Source organism: Manis javanica, chromosome 10 (assembly GCF_040802235.1).
Source record: "Manis javanica isolate MJ-LG chromosome 10, MJ_LKY, whole genome shotgun sequence".
Classification (NCBI taxonomy): domain Eukaryota; kingdom Metazoa; phylum Chordata; class Mammalia; order Pholidota; family Manidae; genus Manis; species Manis javanica.
The window spans coordinates 4,103,162-4,123,262 of record NC_133165.1 but is presented as its reverse complement, the minus strand read 5'-3'; the positions used below and the strand labels follow the sequence as shown (position 1 = coordinate 4,123,262).

The 20,101-nt window shown below is 62.5% G+C and overlaps 1 protein-coding gene across 2 annotated transcripts; it reads right to left on the bottom strand.

Moving 5' to 3' along the window:
* Positions 1 to 214: 214 nt before the first annotated feature.
* Positions 215 to 16,214, bottom strand: CASKIN1 (CASK interacting protein 1). Of its 2 annotated transcripts, XM_037004443.2 has the most exons (20): positions 15,840 to 16,214; positions 10,545 to 10,596; positions 10,341 to 10,438; positions 9,997 to 10,142; positions 9,812 to 9,907; positions 9,555 to 9,685; positions 9,055 to 9,163; positions 8,864 to 8,972; positions 8,683 to 8,777; positions 8,399 to 8,516; positions 8,040 to 8,141; positions 7,848 to 7,936; positions 7,687 to 7,771; positions 7,511 to 7,602; positions 6,660 to 6,770; positions 6,475 to 6,576; positions 5,026 to 5,164; positions 2,913 to 4,943; positions 1,985 to 2,390; positions 215 to 1,846 (listed from the first exon to the last, which is right to left on the bottom strand). In XM_037004443.2, the coding sequence occupies exons 1-20, from the start codon at positions 15,931 to 15,933 to the stop codon at positions 1,747 to 1,749; spliced, it is 4,305 nt and encodes a 1,434-aa protein (XP_036860338.1). In that variant the 5' UTR covers positions 15,934 to 16,214; the 3' UTR covers positions 215 to 1,746. The 2 variants fall into 2 exon arrangements, with proteins under 2 accessions (XP_036860338.1, XP_036860339.1); XM_037004444.2 differs by lacking the exons at positions 6,475 to 6,576; positions 6,660 to 6,770 and having other exon boundaries at positions 15,840 to 16,213.
* Positions 16,215 to 20,101: the final 3,887 nt, after the last annotated feature.

The window sequence follows — 20,101 nt, the reverse complement described above, 5'->3', positions numbered from 1 at the left end:
TGTGAGTGAGGACGGTCCTCGGTGTGCAGGAGTGGCCCGAGAGCCCTGGTGTGCAGACAGGAGCGGCAGTGGCAGGGAGGCTGGGGAGCAGCCACAGAGGGGTTCCTGTTGTCTCCCTAGGACAGGAGCTTCTCAGAAACTTTTCTTGCCAGGGACAGGCTAGCCACCCCCATGCTCCCCAACATACAAGCCCCCAAAAAGTGAGCCAGGCAGCTCCGTTTTCTGCTGTTTATTGACAGCCGACAGCAGCTTCCAGCCTGGCCCCCATCCCCACCTGCTGAGGGGCCAGACAGATGCATCCATTTGGGATGCACCAGGGTGTGACAGCTGGAATAGGCCTCACACACCGTCACCACCTTGGCCGACTCACTCCACCTGCCCGCATCACAATCACTGGTTTTTAGCATTTTCAGATTTTTTTTAAGAAATGTCGAAGTTGTGCCCAACACATGTGGATCAGCAAACACAACAGAGGAGGCCAGCCAGTAGTTTTTGGAGGATGGGAGAGGAAGAAGGAGGGGGTGAGAACAACCACACAACACAGCCTTGGACCACGAGCAGAAGCGTCCATGGGAACTAAGGTGGGAATGGGTTGGCTGCCTGCCCAGGGCTGTGTGGCCGCAGGGAGGGTCAGGCACACCCTCCCTCGCACCACACACAGCCTGGCATGCATACCTGCGCCCACTGCAGTCACCAGCAGGCGTGCCCACATTCACCATGCTAGGTGCACGGCTCCCTCAAAGCCCGGCGCACCCTCAAACTGGCACCCCCTGGGAGAAGAGGGAGCCTTCCCATTGTTTCCCAAGTGAGGGGGACACAGCCCAGCAGCGAGCAAGGCACATCCTTCAAGTTCTTCTGACGCAGAGAAGCTGGGAGAGAGAGGGGAGGGGAGGCCCTGGTGGAGCCTGGACTCCTCCTGGGACCCCAGCCTCCTGTTTGTGCTACTGGGCCAGGGATCCCACCATTCCTGGACAAAGGGAGGGAAGGACAGACAGATAGCCAGGGCCTCTAACAGCTTTTGTCTCAAGCTGGACTCATGTCCTTGCAGTTGGTAAATGTTTTTTTATAGAATCAATATTTTTTCTTTCTTTAAATATATATTTGTTAAAGTTATACCTTTTTGTTTCTCTGGGGAAATCTGCCTCAGCTCATTCCCAATAAATTAATACTCTCAGTAGCTTATATTCTGGGGTACAGTGAGGCAGGGGGCCCATCCCCCACCCCAGCCCCTTGTGCTGCGCTGGACCATCTGGCAGAGGTCCCCCCAATGGGCAGTTTCTGTGCTGGGCGTAGGCCTGTGCTCTGCCACAGATTGGGGAGCGGGCTACAGCAACTGCACCCCTCTCGCTGCCTCCCAGGGTGGGCCCAGCCTGGACTCAAGGCAGGGGGCTGGGCACTGCCCCCCAACACCCACAGCAAGCAGAGCCCGGCGGTGGGCGGGCGGGCGGCCCAGCAGTTATTGCACAGGGAGCAGCACACGGACGGGTACCCACTGGGCAGCATCTGCCCAGAGCCCTTGGGTCCCCCTGCCAGACAGTCCTCCAGGCCGGGCTTGCCGCCTGGGCCCAGGGGGCGGGAGTTGTGCTTGTGCAGGGGCTGGGCAGCACGGCCCGCCCCCGCCCGCCTGGCGGGCTGTCCCCTGCGCCCGGCCGCTTGCGCCGCGCCCCGAGGTGCCCGCCCTGAGGTAAAGGTCAGTGTGCGGAGGGAGCCCGGGCGGCGCGGCCGGGCCCGGAGTGGGCGGCCGGGTCACTCCAGCATGGCGTCCAGCTGGTCGGCCAGGTCGTCGAACATGCTGCCGATGTCATCCAGGATGCTGCCGGTGCTTTTCTCCTCCGCTGCCGGAAGGCTGCGGACGGGCGGGCGGGCGGCGTGAGCGGGGCGGGGCCGGCGCGTGCACTCCACGCGCGAGGCGCCGATCCCGCCCTCCGGGCCCCGCCCCTCGCCGCGAAGGCCACGCCCCCACGAAGGCACGCCCTGCCCCTACCGCGGGCCTTGGGCGTCCTCCTGCCGGATTTTCTCCTCCACGGCCTGCAGCGCTGCAGCGAGGCACGCGCTCGTCTCCTCCAGCTTCTGCCGGGCGCTGTCCCCCGGCGAGGGGCCGTCGGGCGCGGCTGGGGACCCGGTGGCGGCGGCGCGCGGTGGCTTGGCGGGCGCGTGCAACGCGGGCGCGCCCGGGGACGGGGGCTTGGCCGGACTGGCGCTCAACGAGGGCGGCGTGCTGGCCGGCTTGGCGAGGGCGGCTGGCGGCTGGCGCGCGGGCGAGGGCGCGGGTGACGGGCTGGCGCTGCCGGACGGCAGCCCCGCCGCGGCCTTGGCCGGCTTGGGCGCCGTCGGCGGCGGTGGCGGCTTGGGCGACACGGGCGGAGGTGTGCCGTGGGCGCGCTTTACCTCTGCCGGGAGGAGACGCGCTCGCAGACGGGAGGCCCCAGGGTCCTCCGCGCGGCCGGCTTCTGCCCCGCCTCCCGCCGCCGGCCGCGCCTCCCCGAGCACACCTGCCTGCGTCACTGCTTGGGCCCGGCCCGCCCCCACCTCCATGCCCCTTCAGGTGTGACCTGCGGCAGCGGCTGGCCCTTCGGTTGCTTGAATGCCACAGGGCTTAGCGTTTGAGCCTTCTGCGTAGAAATCTCTCCTTTCCCTCCTGTGTTGAGGTCACTCTCCAGCCGGGTCCGAGTCCTCCCTCCTCAGGTGCTACTCCCCGTGGGTTTCAGGGCCTCCACTGAACGGAGGCCCTTCCACCCTCCTCCCAGCTCTTGGGGCTGGCAGAGTTGTCCAGTGGGTGGATGCATGAGAGGGTCTGAAGACACTTTACCATCCCACTCCACCCAGCCTTCATCACCTTCAAGAGGAAAGACCACGGAGAGTGGGGAAGAGGGTGAAGTGGAGGCCCTCCCTATTTGGCTCCCTGCACCTACCTGGGCTGCCCGGACCTGGCAGCGGCACCTTCTTGGAGGCAGGTGTGGGAGAGCCCTGGATCTTGGGCACTGGCTGAGACAGGACAGGCTTGGGCGAGACGGGAGGCTTGGCTGGCTTCCGAGCGTCACTGTCAGGTGGGGGCAACGGGGGCAGGTGCATCAGGTCGGAGGGCGGGGGCTCGGCGGGTGGGGGAGGTGGGGGCAGCTCAGGGGGCCCAGCCTGCTCAGAGGTCGGTCTGCGGCGCACGGTGCCTGTGTCGTTCTGGTACACGGACAGTGGAGGGGAAGGCTCGGGACCTGCTTCGCGCTCCTTGGCCTTGGGCCTGCGCTTGACCGTGTCAGACTCAGTCAGGATGAACTTGACATTCTCCTGCTGGCTCTGCTTGGCTCTGATGCGCCTCTTGAGTGTGGCGCTGGCCTCCACCCTGGCCAGGGGTGGGCCTTCCCCACTTGCCTCACCCTTTACTGGACCTCGAGGCCGCTGCCGGGTGGTGCCATCTTCCACGAAGTGGCTCTGATCTGCAGGGTCCCCCAGCTCCCCAGGACCCCGGCGGGCAGCAGCCAGAAGTCCCGTGACAGGCCCACTGAGCGTGCGGCGCCTGTTCACCACTTCACCATCAGGCCCAATGGCCTCCTTGTGCTTCACTGAGGCCAACACTGTGGCCACCCGGCCTGGCTCTGGGCTGGCAGGGCAAGGTGTGGGGTGGCCCTCAGGAGGCCTGCGGGCTGCGCGGCCCCCACCCCCAATAGATGACAGCTCAAGCATGGCTGCAATGCTCTTCACACTGCCGGCACTGCCTGTGTCCACACTGCCAGCCAGGTCACTAGCCCGCCGGCGCTGTGCCCGGACCCCCAGCCGGCCGTCCTCGGTCCCAGCCCCCTCGACCTCAGCGTCTGGCATGGACTCATCGGCCAGGCTGGCACTAGCCATGGCTGAGCTGGAGCGCTTGGGTGGGGGTGGCGGTGGCCCCTTCTTTCGGGGCCGTACCGCAAAAGACTGGCTGCGGTTGACATTCTTGTCAGCACTGGCAGGAGCCCGCACTGAGTGGCTACGGCCCACGCGGCGCTGGACTGTGGCATAGGGCCCCGCAGCAGCTGGCACCAGCAGCTCATCCCTCTCTGGTTCACTGTCTGATGCTGCGTAGCGATTCAGGCTGTGGGCACGCTTCTTGGGCCGGCCCGGCTCCACCTCAGCCTCGGGGGGCAGGCACAGTGTGGGTACAGGTGTGGGCGTGGCTGCAGGGGCAGGCCCAGGAGTGGCCAGCCCTGCCTCGCTCTCCACGGGCTGGGGCAGCACGTAGGCAAAGCCACGGTGTGTGGGTGACTGAGGCAGTGAGCGGGGTGACATGGGTCGCTCTGCTGGCGGCAGCAGCTGTGGTGTTGGCTTCACCTTGGCTGTGGCTGGGGCTGAACCATGAGGCGCCCCCAGCGTCTGGGGGGAGCCTGGCCGGGCTTTGGTGGGCGTCTGGGGCGGGGTGAAGTGGCAGGCACCTGGTGGAAGGACCTGCCGTGGCTTGCCGGGCACTGGAGGCACACTGGCCCTCTTGACGCTGTGGCTGTGGCGGCTGGGTCGGGTCTCCTTGGGTGGGGTGCCAGGGGTGGGCCCCTCACCCAGCAGGTACTCCTGGCTCCGTGACATGGGGCTGCCAGGCCCAGGGGGCCCATCGCCCAGCAGCTCCTGAGAGCTGCTCATGTGCCGTGCCTGCCCACTGAGGCTGGGCTCCTGCCGCATGGAGGCCCTCGGAGTGGGCGGCAGGTGGTTGGAGGGCTTCTCAGCCCCAGCAGCCCCCTCAGCAGGGCCAGTCATGGCAGCCTGAAGCTCGCCACTGAGCTCACTGTCCTGGAACGTGGTCATCTTAGGAGACTGGCAGTCCACCGGGGCAGGCTCAGGCGGGGGCGGCGACTCGATGGCCATCACCTCAAGCGACTGGGGTGCCTTCCGGCGCAGAGGTCCTCCCTCATACTTGGCATATTCTGCCTTCTGCAACTCTGCCAGTTTCCTCACTGCTAGCATCAGCTTCTTCTGGTGTCCTGAGTGGAGTAAGGACAGGGTGGGTCAGGCCAGGGTGGGTGGCAGGGAGCAGGAGGTGGAGGGGCGGGGCCAGGCTCTCACCCAGCTTGGTGATGCCAATCTCCTGCAGGTCCTCCCAGGTGATGTCGGTGATGAAGTCGATGTTCTCGTAGCCATTGTCCACCAGCACCTTGTAGTACTGGGCCAGGCCGATCATGGAGAGCCACATGGCCAGGTTAGCCTAGGGAGCAGGGGACACAGAGGGCAGCCCGAGCTGGCTGCCCACAGCCTGCTCGCTACTCGGAGCTCTTGGGGGTGGGGACACCGGGCCAGCCCAGCACAGACAGACAGAAGGACAAACGGATAGGCCAGAGGTGTCAGCCTTGGAGGCTGCAGCCTCGGCAGGAGCCCGAGACCAGCCCACACACAGGCAAACACACAAACACAAGCCCACGAGGGAGCCTGTCTTTAGCACACCGCCTGGGGAGGGGGAAGAATGTGTTTCCTCACCTTCCCAGGCGGCCACAGGGACAGTACCTGGGTGGACACGCCCCACACATCATGGACGGACACACAGCACCACTGAGCAGACACCCTCCACATCATGCTCAAGCCTCTCACGTCGGGCACACGCCACACGGCCACATTACACTCGAGTGCAAACATCCATGATGGGCTTCACGCAAAGCCACCCAGTAGCCCCCTGAAGAGTATCCAATGCCCACACTCCCAGCTGGATGTCACTCACACACTGGTGGCATACAGCACACTTGATCACCCTGGGTGCACAGGGCAAAGTGGGACCACAGGAGCTGCACCAGCTCCCTAGGAGGACCCTGAGCTGCTGACTGAGTGGGACTAGGCGAGGTAGATAAGCAGGAACCTGCCCACTGTCGACCTACCCCTGGGGGTTTTTGGTGGCCATGGCATCTCTCCTATTGACAGATGGAAGCCTAAAGTTCAGTGTGAGGCCTAGAGAAGTGGCATCAAGACAGGCCTTGGACCCACCTTCTGCTGGCCAGAGCCTGTCTCACACCTGGGTGCCTGTTAGCAGCAGTGCAGGCTTGCGTCTGTGTGGGTGCTGACCAGCACGTGCATTGACCATGGGGGTGTGCGCATGTAGTCATCAATGGGCACCTTGCTTATCTAGTGCACACAGGCTGTGAAGCATGCACACACATGCATCTTTCCCACACATGCTGCAGTGTGTGTAAGCATCTCCAATGTACACCTCTCTGCAGTGTCTGGGTGTGTGTTCTTGGGGGTACCAAGCAGTGCAGCTGTTCCTGCACAGCTGAGTTGGGGGTGTCTGGATTCTCCTGACTGCGGGTGTCCCTTGCCTGACAGCCCTCAGAGACTGTCACCCCTGCCCTGCCCCAGGGAAGCTGGCCTGAGTGCCCGTGGTGGACAGAGACCATCCAGGCAGGTCACTGTTGGGGGGCCATCCTCTGCTGTCCTCTCCCTGGAGCCCTGGAGGGCAAGGGAGGGCTGTTGGTCAGGAGGCGGTCTGTGTGCCTGCAGGCCTGGCCTCCAGGGCCCAGGGGGCCTTACGGGCTTGTGCTCGGGCAGCCAGTCCGAGATGTTCAGGCTGCCGATCTCTGCAGTGATCTTCTTCCGGTGGCCTGGCTTGGTGACCCCAATGGCTGTGAGGTCCTAGGTAGAGCAGAGGCCCATTTAGCAGGTGGTTCGGGACTGTCTCTGGGCCTCAGCTGGTGGCAGGCCTTCGGGTAGCTCACCTCAGGGGTCATACGGCTGATGGTGGGTAGGTCATAGCCGGCGCTGATGAAGTTGGCAGCATACAGCTGTAGCTGGAACGTGGTGAGCCACTGGGTGACAGCCTCTGTGCTCTGCAAGACACAAGGCCCTGGTTGCAGGCTCAGCCACCCGCTCACCCGCCAGGTGTGCACCCCGGCCACCGCAGCGCCTCCTTCTCTGCTTGGCCAAAAGCCACGCAGCTGCTCAGTCTGTGTCCACTGGTCCACCTGCGGCCAGGCCCTGGCCAGCCTGGTGCTGGTCCTCCTCGCCACTCCTTGTCATCCAGATGCCATCACCTTGAGCGTCGTCCAGCATCTCAGCTCCTGCCGTGATCTCCACCAGGATGGTCCAGCTGCTGTCCATGCCACAGGTACCCTGACCACCCCCCACTCCTGCACCAGGGACACCCCGCAGTGTGGCCCCACGTGAGGGGCTCTGGGAATGGGGGCTCCAGAGGGGCTGCTCAGCACTGCTCCTCCACTCCCAGGAAGGTGGGCTGTTCCCAGAAGTGTGCAGGCCTCAGCCAGCAGCTCACGCCCTCCCCCCACCACAGGACCCTTCTCACCCATGCACGCACCTCTTCTTACCCCTATACCCTTCAACACGCACACACGTGCCCGGCTCACAATCACACCACCGACACACAGGCACACCCTTGCTCACCTCATGCCATGTCACACTTCCTACACACTACCGCACACACACAGCCTGCACAATAGACAACACACAGACTGACAGACAGAATGACAGGCATGGCCAGTCAGGGGCTCCTGCCATGGCCGAGCCAGCCCAGCCGCCCCAGTGCCCCCCACAGCCAGCCCGGGCCCTGTACCTTGCCCTCCGATGCTGGCTCCAGCTTCCTGGGGGGCTGCTCGCCATAGACCTGCCCAGCCTGGGCCACCGGAGGCTGGGACCGGGCTGTACCTGGGGACAAGAGAGTATGGCGGGGCAAGGGCTGCTCAGGGCCACCTCCCTGCCAGGCCAGCAGTGCTGTGTCCCTGCTCTTACCTGCAGACCCCTCCGGAGGCTTGACGGGGCTGTCCCCAGGGCTAGGCTCAGAGACAGACTTCTGGGAGAGCACTGTGGCCAGGAGCTGCAACCCAGACAGGATGGCTGGCCGGCACTGCTCCGGGCTCAGGCCACCCAGGCCCTGCCACCACCCCACTTACCTTGACCCCCTCAGAGCCTGCGTGCAGGGTATGACTCGCACTGCTTCGGCCACTGGCCACACTGCTCAAGCTGCCACTGCGGTCCCCGCCTGCCAGCACAAGGGAGCATCCCCAGCCGGCGCTGGCCCCGCCTGGCCCAGGTGCTGCCTTGCAGGAGTACCGCTGCCCCTGCCCTCCAGGCACCCCACCTACCCGCAAAAGGCTTCCTCAGCACCCAGATCTCCTCGGGGGGCACCGAGGGCCCTGATGAGCCGCCTCCCTGGGGTGGGCTTGGTTCAGCACCTGCTCGGGATCCTGAGGGCCAAGCACAGGCCCCCTGAGTCCTGGACCAGCCCAGACCTGGGGGCCTGACACAGCAGGACAGAATCCCCTGTCCTGGCCCCTGAGCTGGGCAGAGTATGAGTCTGACATGCATAGGCTGTGAGGGGTTAGAGCTGGACACACCGCTGGACCCCACGCCTAGCAACGGCCAAAGCTCCATCCTTGCCACACCACCCAACTCCCTGCTTGCTTCTTTCTGGCCCCCAAGCCCATACCTGGGTGGGACTTGCCTGCTCGCTTTACAATGGCCTCGCCCAGGGAGGACGGGAAGTAGCCCACCCGGTCGTTGCCCGTCCGGTTGTCATGGATACAGCCCTTCCACCGGCCGTCTGGATGCTGCTCTAGGACCTGGCCAGATGAGGTCCGGAGCATGCTCAGGGAAACGTCCCATCAGGCCAAGTCCTGTGCCCACACACCCATACCTCCCAACTGCTGTGGGGGAAAGGGGGATGTTGTGGGGTGAGTGCCCCAGATCCTGCCTGTCCTTGCCTCAGGAGTCCCCGGCCATCCTTACTGTGATAATGTCCCCAGCTTTCACATTGAGGCTGGTCAGGTCATAATTGTTGCAGTAATCCTTGGTCGCCCGGACCTGCAGGGCCGCCGAGGCCTCTGGGGACATAGGAGGTGGACCCCTCAGTCCTGTGAGCCCACCTGACTCAGGGCCTGCCCCCACCCCCTGCCCTGCCTGGGCCCACCTCGCAGCAGCTGCTTGATCTCCTTGCTGGCCTGGGACGTGGTGAACTGGTGCACAATGTCCAGGGCTGTCTGGCTGTAGGTATTCCTCACATGGGCATTGATCCCATTCTGTGTGTGCCAGAGGGTGAGGCCTGTCAGGAGCCCCCCAAGACCCTGCCTGGCCCCAGCACCCAATGGCCCCCAGACTCACGTCCAGCAGCAGCCGGACCACTTCTGTCTTTCCACAGAGCGCAGCCTCGTGCAGGGCTGTGCCAGACTTGGTCTGGCGGTTAATGTCAATGCCAGCTTGGAGGAGGAGCCTGGCAGGGAGGCAGGGGGAGCAGGCAGGGCCTTACAGCTGGAGCCCCCAGCCAGCACCCGCAAGCTCAGCCCAATTCCTAGGGGCCTGAGGATGTGCTAGCCCCACCCCAACTCCCCACCCTGAGCCACCCCCTCATTGTAACCCCGTGTCATCCTAGTGAGCTGCAACTCCCACTTTACAGATGGGAAAACTGAGGCTTAGAGACCGCGTCTCCACAAGGTCACCCAGCAAGTGGCAGGGCCGCAACAGCCCAGGCTGTGGGGCTACAGAAGCCCCCTCTCCAGCTGCCTCTGGCTGCAGACGCCCCTGAGATACCCTGGCTGCTCTTGTTAGGAGCTGAGCCAGGGGCAGGAGGCCCAAGGCCGGCCCCACAGCCCACACAGCTGTACCTGATGATGTCGATGTGGCCATTCTTGGCTGCCAGGTGCAGGGGGCTGGTGCCATTGGGGTCAGCGGTGTCCCCTGGCCGGGGCTCCAGCAAGGCCGCACACATGTTGCTACTCAGGAGCAGCTGGACCACCTTGAAGGAGAGGTCAGAGGAGGGGGGCCTGGAAATGGGGCGGGGGTTGCAGGTCTGTCCCCATCCCACCCCAGGAGAGGAAGGGGAAGCAGACAGTCGAGGGCTCAGCTTCCTGGGGAGACTTACCCCAACGCGGCCAAACTCACAGGCCAGGTCCAGGGGCGTCTTTCCCGAGTTGTCCACCATGCACGGGTTGGACTGGTGCTGGAGCAGCATTTCCGACTGCAGGGACCACAGGGCACAGTCAGGCCCAAGGGTTTCAGGGGCTCACACTGCCCCAGGCACCCCACCACCGCCACGATGGTTCTCACCACATCATAGTGACCATGCTGGGCCGCCAGGTGCAGGGGGATGTGGCCCTCGTCGGACGGAACGTTCACTGCCGAGCCTGCCTTCAGCACCAGCTTCATGGGCTCCTTCCGGCCCTGCCAGGCCGCATAGTGCAGCGGCCGCATGCCTGGGCAGGTGGGAGCAGTTGGCAGCTAGCCCATGGCCCTGAACCCCCCCCGACCTCCAGGACCTTGATCCCACGAGGATACGCCTCAACCCAGACTGAGACCCTGGGCTAAGGCCTCAGTTGAGGGACAGCAGACCTCCAGGGACCCCAAGGTGGCACTGACTCCCAGCTGGGCTCTAAGGTCCCTGGCTGCCTTGCCTTTGTTGTCCTTGATGTCCACGGCAGCCTGGGCCTCCAGCAGCAGGGTGATCAGCTCCGTGTTGCCGTTCAGAGCCGCGTGGTGCAGGGCAGAGAAGCTGGGGCAGGCGGAGGGCATGCATGAACAAGGACCCAGGCACCCCAGCCTACCCCGGGGGCCCCCAACCGCATTCCAGACCAGCATCTCCCCAGCTGAGAACTTACCCATCTGAGTCCTGGAAGTTGACATTGATCTTCTTGGTGGAGCCCAGGAGCTCTGGGGGTGGGAAGGAGACACGGTGAGAGCAGGAAGTTCTTTCCAGCTCCTAATGAGGCATGCAGGGTCCCAGCCCCTCTATGCAGCCTACGCACAGGCAGAGGGCACTGCCAGCTCCTCGGCAGGCTCAGGCCAAGTTATCTCGGTCTGTATTCTAGAAACATTCACTCCGTTCTATTCCCTACACTCAGCTCCAGGTACCAGCTTCTCGGCCTTGGTTTTACACTAAACTGAGGTGTTGGGGGTTCACAGGGCTGAGAGCTCCAGCCTGCGCCCATGTGGGGACAGAACAAGGCTGCACACCCACACAGGCACACATGTGCACGTGGACCCCCTCCTGCGGGACACTGGCTGAGCACCTGCCGGTGGTGGGAGGGAGAGAGCCGGCCCAATCTGTCTTTCAGAAGGACCCAGATGGGGCCGGGGGTGGCCTGGGAAGGCTGGAACACCCGGAAACAGGGTATCTCTGGGGGAAGATCTACATTTCCAGGTTGCAGCTTCCCCCAGCCCCAGCCCTGGGCCAGGCCAGTGTAGATGAGCCCCCCCCTAGCAGGACAGGAGAGGGAGGCAGGCGAATGGGCTGGTGCTGACCACATGGGGATAGCTGCCTTGTCTACAGGGCCACGCTCAGTGCCTGCAGCCCAGGGGCCTGAGGTCTCCCTTTGGGACCCCAGTCTCCTCCTAGCCACCTGTCAGAGGAAGGGAGCCCACCAGCACCTCCCCGGGGGCTCCAGTCCAGCAGGACTTGGGCCAAGCCCCTGCCTGTCTGGGCCATGGTTACATAACCCATTTGTGGGTCAGTCACTCTGTGAGGGAGGGGCTGGAAGGACAGAAGCCCCTTTGTCCAGGCCCAGGATAGGAGTGGGGGCAGGGAGCCCAAGAGCAGAGGAGTGAGGGAGTCGAGTCACAGAAGGGGAGGAACAGGGCCGCTCACTGACCCACAGCTGCTCCAGCCTCACTTCTCGGCTGCTGGATACAGGGTGTGGGTCCACAGTGACCCGCAGGGTCAGGCGGGTCTGGATTCGAATCCTTGTTCTGCCCCTTACCAGCCCTATGGCTTTGGCCCTGAGCCGGAGAGGGGCTGTCAAGGCTGGCCCCCTGCAGGCCTCAGGGCTTTAGAGACACAAAGCACAGAGGGCCTGGCACACAGCCAGCTCAGTGAGTGGCAATTACTAATATTAGCTCTATAGGAATCCCACCCCACCCTCTTCATCGAGGGGCTCCTCCTTCCCAGAGGGAGGCTCTGGGAAGAGAGGTGTCTCCACCCCCACCCCCAGCCCCTACTCAGACCTCCAGACACCGCTGACATCTTACAGTCGGCCCAGGTCCTTTCTTGATAGGTTCCCCTCTCCATCTGTAAATCCTGTTGGCTCTGTAAGACCCTCTGACGGCATACTTGGGGGCCTGCCACTGCTCATGGCTGCCACCGCAGGACCACTCCCCATGGCCTCTCCCCACTTCCACCCTGCCATCTCAGCCCATACTCATGAGGTCAGGGGGACCCTGTTAGAACATGAGCCAGGGCCACTGCTCTCTCCTGAAGATGCTCCGCAGCCCCTGGGCCAGTAGGCTGCAGCTGGACAGCCGCTCTACGTGCATCCCCACTGCAGCCACGGGACCTGCTGGCAGTGCTCCACAACTCCATTTGCCCCACCACGAGGCTTCGCACATGCTGTGTATATACCCCCCCCCCCCCGACCCCAGGCTAACCCCAGGACTCCCTCTCTCTGGTCCTGCAGGCCTACATTCAAACGCCACCTGCCAACCGTCCTAGGCCTCCCCAGCTGAAATGGTAAGTCCCTTCCCATCCCGTATCTGTTGTGTTTTTCTCCCTGGTGCCCCTCTCCATTTGTCTTGGTTATTGTCTGTCTCCATTACTGAACCACAAGCTCCAAAAAGGCAAGTCTTTTTATCCACTTTGCTCACTACTGTATCCTTGGCTAGAACAGTGCGGGCACAGACGAGGTGCTCACTGCTATCCTCGTCCCACATACTCAGTCCACCTGCCAGGGCCAGCTTCAGGCTGTGACCTGTGCAGCCACTCAGAAGGGCCCTTGTCTGGTTGGATGCCCTGCTATCCCCATCCTGAAATTCGTAATTTTTGAACAAGGTGCCCCATGGTTTCGCTTTGCACTGGGCCCTGTAGATTGTGCAGCCAGGCCTTTGTCATTAGGCTGAAGGAGGCACAGCCACTGCCATCCTGCAGCAGCCCCCTCTCCACCCAGGGCCACACTCAGGACGTTCTCCCCCAGGACACTGTTGACCCCAAGGTCAGCTGCTGCCTCTCTCTTCTAACTCCAGTGTAGCCAGTTCTCAGCCCCCATCCCCTTCCCAGGCCAGGTCCCCCCAGGCCTCCTGCACCCAGCACCTTCCAGGCAGCTGCTGGGCCAGGTGCTCTAAGTGGAACCTATAGCCAGGCCTCTCTGCTCACCTGGCTGCACCTGCAGGTGCTGAAATTTCAGAGGGCTGGAGGTCAAGGCCCAGGAAGTGTCTGCATCACCACAGACAAGTGGGGGTGGGGAGCCTCCATCCAGATGGGGCCACTCCCTACACGAGGGGCACCTCACCAAGGTCATTTCACCCTTCTCTCTGCCACTGGTCTCCTCAGAGGAAAACAGATGAAATTGGATGGAGGGGAGCCTGAGGTTTTGGAGCACCCTCCCCCAATTCTGTGGGGGACACTGGGCACCTGGGAAGGTCCCAGAACTGACACCTGCCTGGGGCTGGGAGGCTGCTCCTGGCAGAGGCAGGTGCCCTGAATGAAGCTGGGGGGACTGTCAGGGGTATGGGACAAGTGGAGGACAATATGAAGGGCCGGGACCTCTCCCAGGACCCCCTTTCCCTTGTCCACAGGGTAGTGAGTCCTACGGGTTCTAAGGTGGTACTACACATGGACTTCTGACCCCCACCCAATGACTTGGGCTCTCCAGTTTTCTGGCACCCATCTCTCTACCTGCTCTCACGGGCCTTTTCCTATTCGGAGGTCAGCTCCAAACTCCAGGCTGCACAGACTCTGGGGCAGCCGGCCCCAGCCCTCTGCCACCCCACCCTCATGGCCTCCTTCAACCCCTCTGCCTAGATGCTCCTCCCACCACAGAAGCCACTCACAGGCTACCCCCACAGAGCCACATCTTTTCCCTTCAAGGATGTGGTCCTGGCCTCCTCTGGCCCCATCGCAGGGTGGCTGAGCCCTAAGCCTCCAGCAAGGCAAGGCACTCTCACCCCACTGGCAGGCAGGGGGCTCTGGGTGCTGAGAATGCAGGAGCCCGGCCTGTCGTCTCCCAAGAATTTAGGAAAGGAAGGGCAGGGTGTCCCCCAGCCCACACATTCTCTCCCCAGAGCAGCCTCTCGGCCCCTCAAGGACAGCTGCCCAGGGTAGCCAGTGCCTGCGTGCATAAAGGGGGCTCCCTCCTGGGCAGGATGGGAGGCTGCCAGGGCCTGGGGCAACACAGGGGGTGGGTGGAGGGAAGGTGCCAGCACCGGGAGGTCATGGGAGCACCCCTGGGGCCTGGGGGACCTAGGGACAATGTCCCCAGCCCCATGGCCCAAACTGCAGCTGTACTTTGCTGAATCAAAATACATCTTACTCCAAAGCAGGCCAGCGTTACCATGACGACTGAGCTAATTCATGGAGGGATTTCTCTGTCTGACTTATTACACCCGCCCCTGTGAGTCAGAGAGCCCAGATACGAGGGCCAGGGCAGGTGTCTCTCCTGTCCAGAGACCAGCCCAGGCAGAGGCTAATGTAGAGATCCAGGGGCAGACCCAGGTAGAGGTAAGAACCCCACACCTTCCTTGTGGCCAAACCTGGTATCCCCACTTCCCTGGCCTGCCTGTCCTGGGCTATCTAAGGAAATGGCCATAGTTAGCACTTGCTGAGTGCCTGGGCTTCCCATGTGCTCCTGCTGTTCTTACAACAGTGCCATGAGGCAGGGGGCCACGGTCATCCCATTCCACAGATGAGCAGACTGAGGCCAGAAGAGCTGCAGTTGTCTGTGCCCAAGGTCACATGGCCACTAGGTGGGACCCTTTACTTTGCCTTCCACCTCTTAACCCCTCCACTTGCTTTCCAGGCTCAGCTGAGGCCGATTCTGTCTGGAAGCCCTCCCTTTCTGAGCCCTGAGGCCCTGAAGCCTGCTCCAACTGGTAGACAGTTCCTGGGCCCCGTGGTGTGGAAGGCAGGGCCATCCAGACCTGCAGCCCTCCACCTGCACAGGGGAGGAAGGTGCTGCAGCCGGAGGGGGTCATCCTGGGGCTCAACCTACCCCCCCACCTGCCAGAAAGCAGTCTCAGGTCTCAGCATGGCCCCTGCGGGGGTTGGGGGGGACCTCCCTGGCTTACATACTGTCCCTGGGGCTGTGATGGGAGTGTAACACCCAGACTCTAAGTGCCACCCTGCGGAGCCCTGCCTGCGCCCCCTCAGGTGCCCTGACACACTGACACAGCCATATGTGCGCAGCCGCACACTTGGCTGGTCCACACACCCATCCATCTCCAGCTGCCCCCGGGGAGGCTCTGGACTGAGCTGGGATGAGTGCTGGGATCAGGGCTCCAAGCTACCAGCCCTTCCCTGGGGCCCCCAGAGCGCAAGCTCAGATGGCCAGTGGGAGGCCCCCCCCCCCAGTCTCCTTTCCAGCAGAGAAGCCAGAGAAGACGAGGGTCTGTTGCAGCGTCCGTACCTGCCGGGGTCTCAGCCTGCCCTGGCTAGGCGTCCTTGGGCCTCAGCAACCCCAGCCGTAAATGGCCCCCAGCTGGCCTTGCCTGGGCAGCCACACCCCCAGCGTGGTCCTGTCCCCCCTTCCCTGCAAAGCGTGTTATTAAACATGGGGCGGGGAGGAGGTCTGACCGGGACTGGCAGCCCTGTGGTCACCGCTCACCGCAAGGGACCCCCCCCTCCCTCCACGGTGGGGGGCATCCGACTCGCCCTTTCAAAGCCCAGCAGAGACCTCGAGCTGTCAGCCCGCGGCCGGGCATGAAGAGGGAGGGAGGAAGGTGTACGCCGCGGACAGGGAGGTGGGTGCCGCCAGGTGCCCGCTGGGGGCTGGCGTACCGGCTGCGCGCTCTGGGCCGCCCTCCTTCAGCGGTGGGGCGCGGGGGTGCGGACCCAGGGTCTGGGCGCTGCTGGCCCCGCCCCGCCCCCGGGGACCGACAGCATCTCTCCCCGCCCTGCGCCGCGAAGGCTGGGGACTCGCCGCCGGAGTCGGCCCCTGGCGCGCCGCGCCCCCTGCGCCCCCAGCACTCACTGGCCTTTCCGGGCCGCGGCCTCTGCAGCAGCCTCTGCGCGGCCCCCACGTCCTCCGCCTTCACCGCCTGCACCAGCTCCTGCTCCTTCCCCATGGCGCGGTCGGGCCGCAGCAACGCGGCTGCTCCGTGCGCTCGGCGCGGCTCAGAGGCGAAGGCGGCCCCGCGGCCCTGGCCGCATCCTCCTCCCTCCCCCGCCACCCGCTCCCCGCGCAGCCCTCGTCTCGGGCTCGGGCTCGGGCGCCGAGGGGCGGGCTGCGCGTCACGGGCGGCGGGCGGCCCTGGGCGGGGGCGGCGGGCGCGGGGCGGGGGCGCGGCACCTGGCACCGCCTCCCGGATGCCTGGGTCCCGCTCCTGCGGCCGCTGACCTCCGGGCGCCCGCGCCGGCCGCGCGCCCGGCGCCTTGGCTCCGCCCCCACCTCGGGCCCCGGCCTCCCGAGACGCCCCCTCCCCACGTGCGCGCCGCGCGCTCAGAAGCGGCCTCTGCGGACGCCCCGCGGCCCGGGCGACCGCCAGGGCTGGGGCCAGCGGCCGCCGGGGCTGGACACTGAGCCCCGACCCCGCGGCGCGCGGGGCTGAGCGTGAGAGAGGCTTCCCGAGGCTGCGGGACCCACGGGGGGAAGGCCTCGCAGGCAGCGGGCAGGCGGCGACCCGGGCGCGGCGAGACCCGGGCGCCGGCGGCACGGGAGCCAGCCCGCCGGAGGCTGTCAGGCATTTCTGGCCCGTGGTTCCCGTGGGAGGTGTCGAGGGATTGTGAAGAGGAATCTCCCAATAATGAATTCGGTGTCAGGGAACCCGCCCCCCGCCCCCAACCGCACCTTCCCCTGCAGGCTCTGGCTCTCTCCGCAAACAATGCAGGGCAATAGGCCACCCCCCAGCCTCAGTCTGAACCCCACCCTCGTGCAGCCCCTCAGCACCAACTGGGATGCAGCCAGTTCACCAGGGGGCACCCCATTCCCAGCACCAACTGGGGTGTGATCCTCCAGGTCATCGTTAAGGGGGCCTCAATCCCACATCCCCAGCACTCAGCCCTGCCCAGCACCGATCTGAGCCCCCACCAAGCCTGTTCTCCCGTCCAGCTTCCAGACGCTGGCAGCCCCAGGCGGGACAGTCCTGCGTGACAGACAGTGACCCCTCCCCCCTCCCCACAGAGGTCTCCCCCTTTGACCTCCTGGGCTGCAGGCCCGCACGATGTTATGACTGCAGCATTCTAGAGTCAGATAGGTTGCGGTCTGCATTCTAGGCCACGCTTGGTTTCCTGTCTTGCAGGGAGGACACCTCATCACCCCAACTGGACAAGGATGGTAGGAGCACTGGTGAGGCTTGAACTTATGGCCTGACGACCTTCTTCCTGTAGCCCAGACCATCGGGCAGGTCCAGGAGGAAGGCTGCCACAGGATGGGTGAGGTAGCAGACCCTGGGACCCCCTGATCTGAGCAGCTAGTCAGTCCCCATTGAGGGGTCTCCTGTGAAGTTTAGGGAGCAAGTCTAGGCCTCTCAGCACATGCTGGGCACCCAGAGGGGTCCCTAATGCAATTTAGGGGTGACCCATTCCTGGGCACCTACCTGCGGGGTCAGGCACTGTGCTGGTCACTGCAAATCTTGGATGTCCTGTGCCCATTTTACAGATGAAGAAACTGAGGCTCGGAGAAGCCAAGTGACTCACCTGGGGTCCTGGAGACTCGAGGTCATGAGTCTGGGCTTTAAACCCACACTGGCTTTTGCACGGGTCCCCTTTCTGCCTCCTACTGGGTTTGCCCTTCCAGACACTTTGTCTTCTGAGCTTGGTTCCCTCTCAGAAAATGGGGACAAGAATGATATTTCCACTAAGGCAATTTGAAGATTCATCACAATGCTATCCCTAAAGCACTTCACAGCAGAGCTTAGTAAGTGCTCAGCAAATGACTTCTGTTCATATTGTGATCTTCTTGGGTCTCCCTGCTTGGGATGATGTCTGGGGAGTGACTGTATTCCAATCATCTTTGTATCTGCAGAGCTCACAGAGGCACCACAAAAAACAAAATAAAAGGATAGTTATTATTCCTTACCATTGTTTTTATATTTTGGTTGGCTCAAGTCTGAGTCTAACATCTACAGGGCCTAGAGCAAGAGGGTAAACAGAGGCCCACACACTGCATGTCTACACATTAAGGCATTATAGATCACACTAATGATCTGTTCAATAAAATATGTTCTGTCCTCCTACTTAACAAATATACCTTTATCATGACCTGAAAGGCTAAGTTCCAAGTTAGAATCCTCTGAGTAATGAGCTGGTCCTGCCCGCAGGTGCCCTGCTCTGTTCTCTGCCCGGCTCCTGTTCCATCTGTATCCTGCAAACAGGTGGTCATGCCTCAAATTTAGGGTGGGCCCCTTGCTGTGAGGTCCACCTTAAGGAGGACAGACCTCAGAAGTGAGCTATACCCATTCTTCTACATTCACCCTGCTAAGAATGAAGCTAATGCCCCAGGAGGGGTCAGAGAGTCCTAGATCCGCTCCCAACCAGCCCAGTGACTGTGGACAAGCTCCTGACACACAGCCGCCTCGTCTGTAAAATGGTACAACAGCAACCAGGACTGATGGGGGCGCCACATGAAAACAGAGATGTGTGTCTGCCTGGGGTCCACCCAGCCTGGGGGTGGGGGCAGCACCGCAGGCCAGCCACTCTGGCTGAGGGATGAGGATGCAGAGGCGTGGGATGTCGGCAGCCCTCCAGGAAGTCAGGCCTCGGAGGACAATCCCAGGAGGAGGGGCCGCTGAGCCAGCAGAACTGCTGAGTCTCAGCCCTGAGCAGAGCTGACTGCCGCTTCACTGCAGCCAAGGCTGGCCCCCTTCCCAGTGGTATGGCAGCCTCCATGAGCAGTGCACCCCCTGCTCCTGCCCCCTGGCTAGCGGTGTCCCTGGCGCTTCTCTCCATCCCCTAGAGCCTGCAGCCCAGCCCCTTATGTCTCAAATGGGATGACAAGCGTCCCCCCATGCGCTGCTAGGAGCGTGCAGCATATGTTAGCTGCCATGGTTTCTATCACTCTCACAGATAGATGCCACCTCTGTAACATGCTCAGCTGGTGCCAGCTACATAAGAGGGAGTCAACAGCCACGTGTTCCCCCCCTTCCTCCCTGGCAGAGATGCCAGAGCTGCTCAGGCTGGGTGGAGTCTTGTGTAGTGTCCTAGTTACACTGAGGCATGGGACATGCACATAGCCCCCAGGCTCCACCCAGTGCCCCTATAGAAAAGGCAAATAACTCAGCTTGTCCCCTGGGCCACAGGTGGGATCCCACAGACATCTGGATGGGGTCTTCGCTTGGCCCCACCCTCTCTCCTCCTCTCAGTCTGCTTCACAGGCTTCTACTGCCCTGAACATCCTCTCCCAGCCCTTCTATCCGCTTACTCACCTACCCCTCCCAGAGCTGCCTGGGCCTGCTGGAGCTGCTCTGGAAGCCCCTGTACTGGAGAGGACAGAGGAGGACAGACCAGGCAAGGGGCTTCAGGGAAGGGCACAGGAGGGGGAGATCAGGGCAGACCTGAGCCCAGCAGGACGGGTTCTGCTGTGTTCCAGCTGTGTGCCCTAGGACATAGGACTCTACGTCTGAGCCTCAATATTCTCATCTCCAAAATGGGGATGTTTTCACCTTGACAGAGCCATTATGAAGACCTCATGAATAATGTAGGTAAAATGCTCAGCACTGTCTGGCAGTTCCTCAAAAAGTTAAACATAGAGTCACCACGTGACCCGGAAATTCCACTCCTAGTCTATAGAGAAGTAAAAACATGTTCTCAAAAAGATACTTGTACAGGAATTTTCACTGTAGCAGTATTCCTAACAGTCAAAAAGTGGAAACAACTCAAGCGTCCACCAACCAGTGAATAGATAAACACAGTGTAGTCCATCCACACAGTGGAATATTACTCAACCATAAAAAGAAATGAAGTACTGATGCACAAAACAATCTGGATGAATCTTGAAAACATCATGTTCATGGAAAGGAGCCCAAGACAAAAGACCACACATTGTATGATTCCAATCTTAGGAACTGTCTGGAACAGGTGAATCCATAGACATAGCAGACTGGCAGTTACCAAGGCCTGGGGACCTGGGGGAGACAGGATAAGGGGAACATGCGTAATGACTGGAGAGTTTCCTTTTGGGATGATGAATCTGTTCTAGAACTAGAGGTGGTACTTGCACACACTGGCAATATACTAAGTGCCACTGAATCATTCACTTGAGAATGGTTAATTTCAAGTTATGTGAATTTCACCTCA

Bases quoted from the DNA above. Each gene is read 5' to 3' on its own strand.
- CASKIN1 (XM_037004443.2), bottom strand. From the start codon at position 15,933: ATGGGGAAGGAGCAGGAGCTGGTGCAGGCGGTGAAGGCGGAGGACGTG. The intron at 6,771-7,510 runs GTACAGGGCCCG...TGTGTCTTGCAG, and splicing joins AGCCAGCATCGGAGGGCAAG to AGCACAGAGGCTGTCACCCA. The intron at 2,391-2,912 runs GTAGGTGCAGGG...TCCTCCCGGCAG, and splicing joins GCCAGGTCCGGGCAGCCCAG to AGGTAAAGCGCGCCCACGGC.